This window comes from Pteropus alecto, unplaced genomic scaffold (genome assembly GCF_000325575.1).
Source record: "Pteropus alecto unplaced genomic scaffold, ASM32557v1 scaffold74, whole genome shotgun sequence".
Lineage (NCBI taxonomy): Eukaryota > Metazoa > Chordata > Mammalia > Chiroptera > Pteropodidae > Pteropus > Pteropus alecto.
Window position 1 is genome coordinate 6,614,652 of NW_006436291.1, and position 1,486 is coordinate 6,616,137.

General features: G+C 50.7%; 1 protein-coding gene across 1 annotated transcript in view; it reads right to left on the reverse strand.

The window, feature by feature from the left end:
• DMBT1 (deleted in malignant brain tumors 1) overlaps window positions 1-1,486 on the reverse strand; it is a gene marked incomplete at its 5' end in the record, with an annotated part of 131,721 nt that overhangs the window by 15,226 nt on the left and 115,009 nt on the right. The window contains 1 exon segment of the mRNA XM_025047551.1: window positions 670-756. Within this exon segment, the coding sequence (XP_024903319.1) occupies window positions 670-756 (87 nt within the window).

The following is a 1,486-nucleotide window of genomic DNA, read 5'->3' on the forward strand; positions in this document are numbered from 1 at the left end:
GACCCCCAGCCCTCGCCTCCCTTGGGCACATCTGATTAAGACCAGTGCGAAAAGCAGAGGGCGCTCCCTGGCGGAGGGGCCACTCTGTGTTTATGGATGAATCAAGGGAACGTGAAAGCTTAATTTCTGTGAAAAGGCTACTGGGACTTCTGCTTACATTGGGAGTTATCCCATAGACAAATTATTTAGGACCTATGTTCATTCGTTGACTAGAAAGAGCTCCGGAGAGTTGATTGCATTTAACTGAAGAAATGTGACAGGCAGAAAACATTACCAGTGGGTATGTCCACTTCTGCAGAGGTTAAAGGTACATCTGTGTATGAACAAAGAAAACAGGACACTTTAAAACGAGAGAAGGGACTTCTGTGTGTTTTCACTGCGGTTTACTTTGTGGTCATGATGGCCATTGGGTGGGCTTATTTTCTAAATACGACATGGCCAGGAAGAAGCAGATGTCATTGTTTAAAGAGTACAACGAGAGCACCTTTATAAGCTGGAGATGTGACTTCTGCTGAAATTGAAGAGATGTCTATGGAAAAAGAAGAAGAAAACTTAAATGTCAGTAGAGAGGACGCCCGGGTTTCTGTTTTGCTGGGGCCGTGCTGGGGACAAAATTTCCATGGAACAGCCTAACTGGAACTCCAAGAGGGACAGTAGACAGTATTTTACCTGGTGCGGAGGTCACGGCAGTTGTGATTGAAGCTGTAGATGAAAAAAAACAAGGCCTCGATCAGCCAGCCGTACAGGCACAAACTTCTGTAAGATACAGGAGATGTAAACAATGGCCACCGCAGGACAGTGCGACTGGCCTGGCTTGATTTTCTGCTTTCCAGAGAGGAGCTGCCCAAGGCACCTCCAGGTCCTCCATCGCCTCCAGGCCGCCCCTCCTCTCCTAGGGTCTCCATTCCTCTCCTCGCCCTTTCCTTCTCCCCTCGGAGGTGGAGGGTACCTGTCCGGAGGGCAGCGCCACTGCTCCCAGTTTCTCTGCTGTATGGGGCTGATCTAGCAAAGATTCTGCAGATGGGGTCTTGCTCTCCCTGCGCCTTACTTTCCCGGTCCTCCCTCCTCCCTTCAAATGGGTGGGAGGCAGTGACCCAGGAGAGGGTCAGCTCTGCAGACCGGAACCGTCCCTAGGTGGGCTGTCCCAAGATCTAGAGTGAGCATGAGGAGGGGGTGGCAGGTGCATCTGTCTCCTGTGCGAAGCGTTGCCCTCCGGTAATAAGCCCATGTTTGTGTTGACTCTGATGTTTTCTTTCTTAATTGCTTTAGCACCTGGAGTGGGGTAGAGCGCCCTCTATACCGTCCTCCCCCAAATAAACCTCCAACACTGTATTTGGACAATTCTAAACCCAAAGTCATATCAGGAACTCCGCGGATAATTGCACCCAGCCTCCGTTAGCATAGAATTGCATCACTGATGAGGCTCTGTCTGCTATGCGGTCTCTCCCTCCCAGTCCCTGTGCCTCTCCCCAGTTCCTTCTCTCAC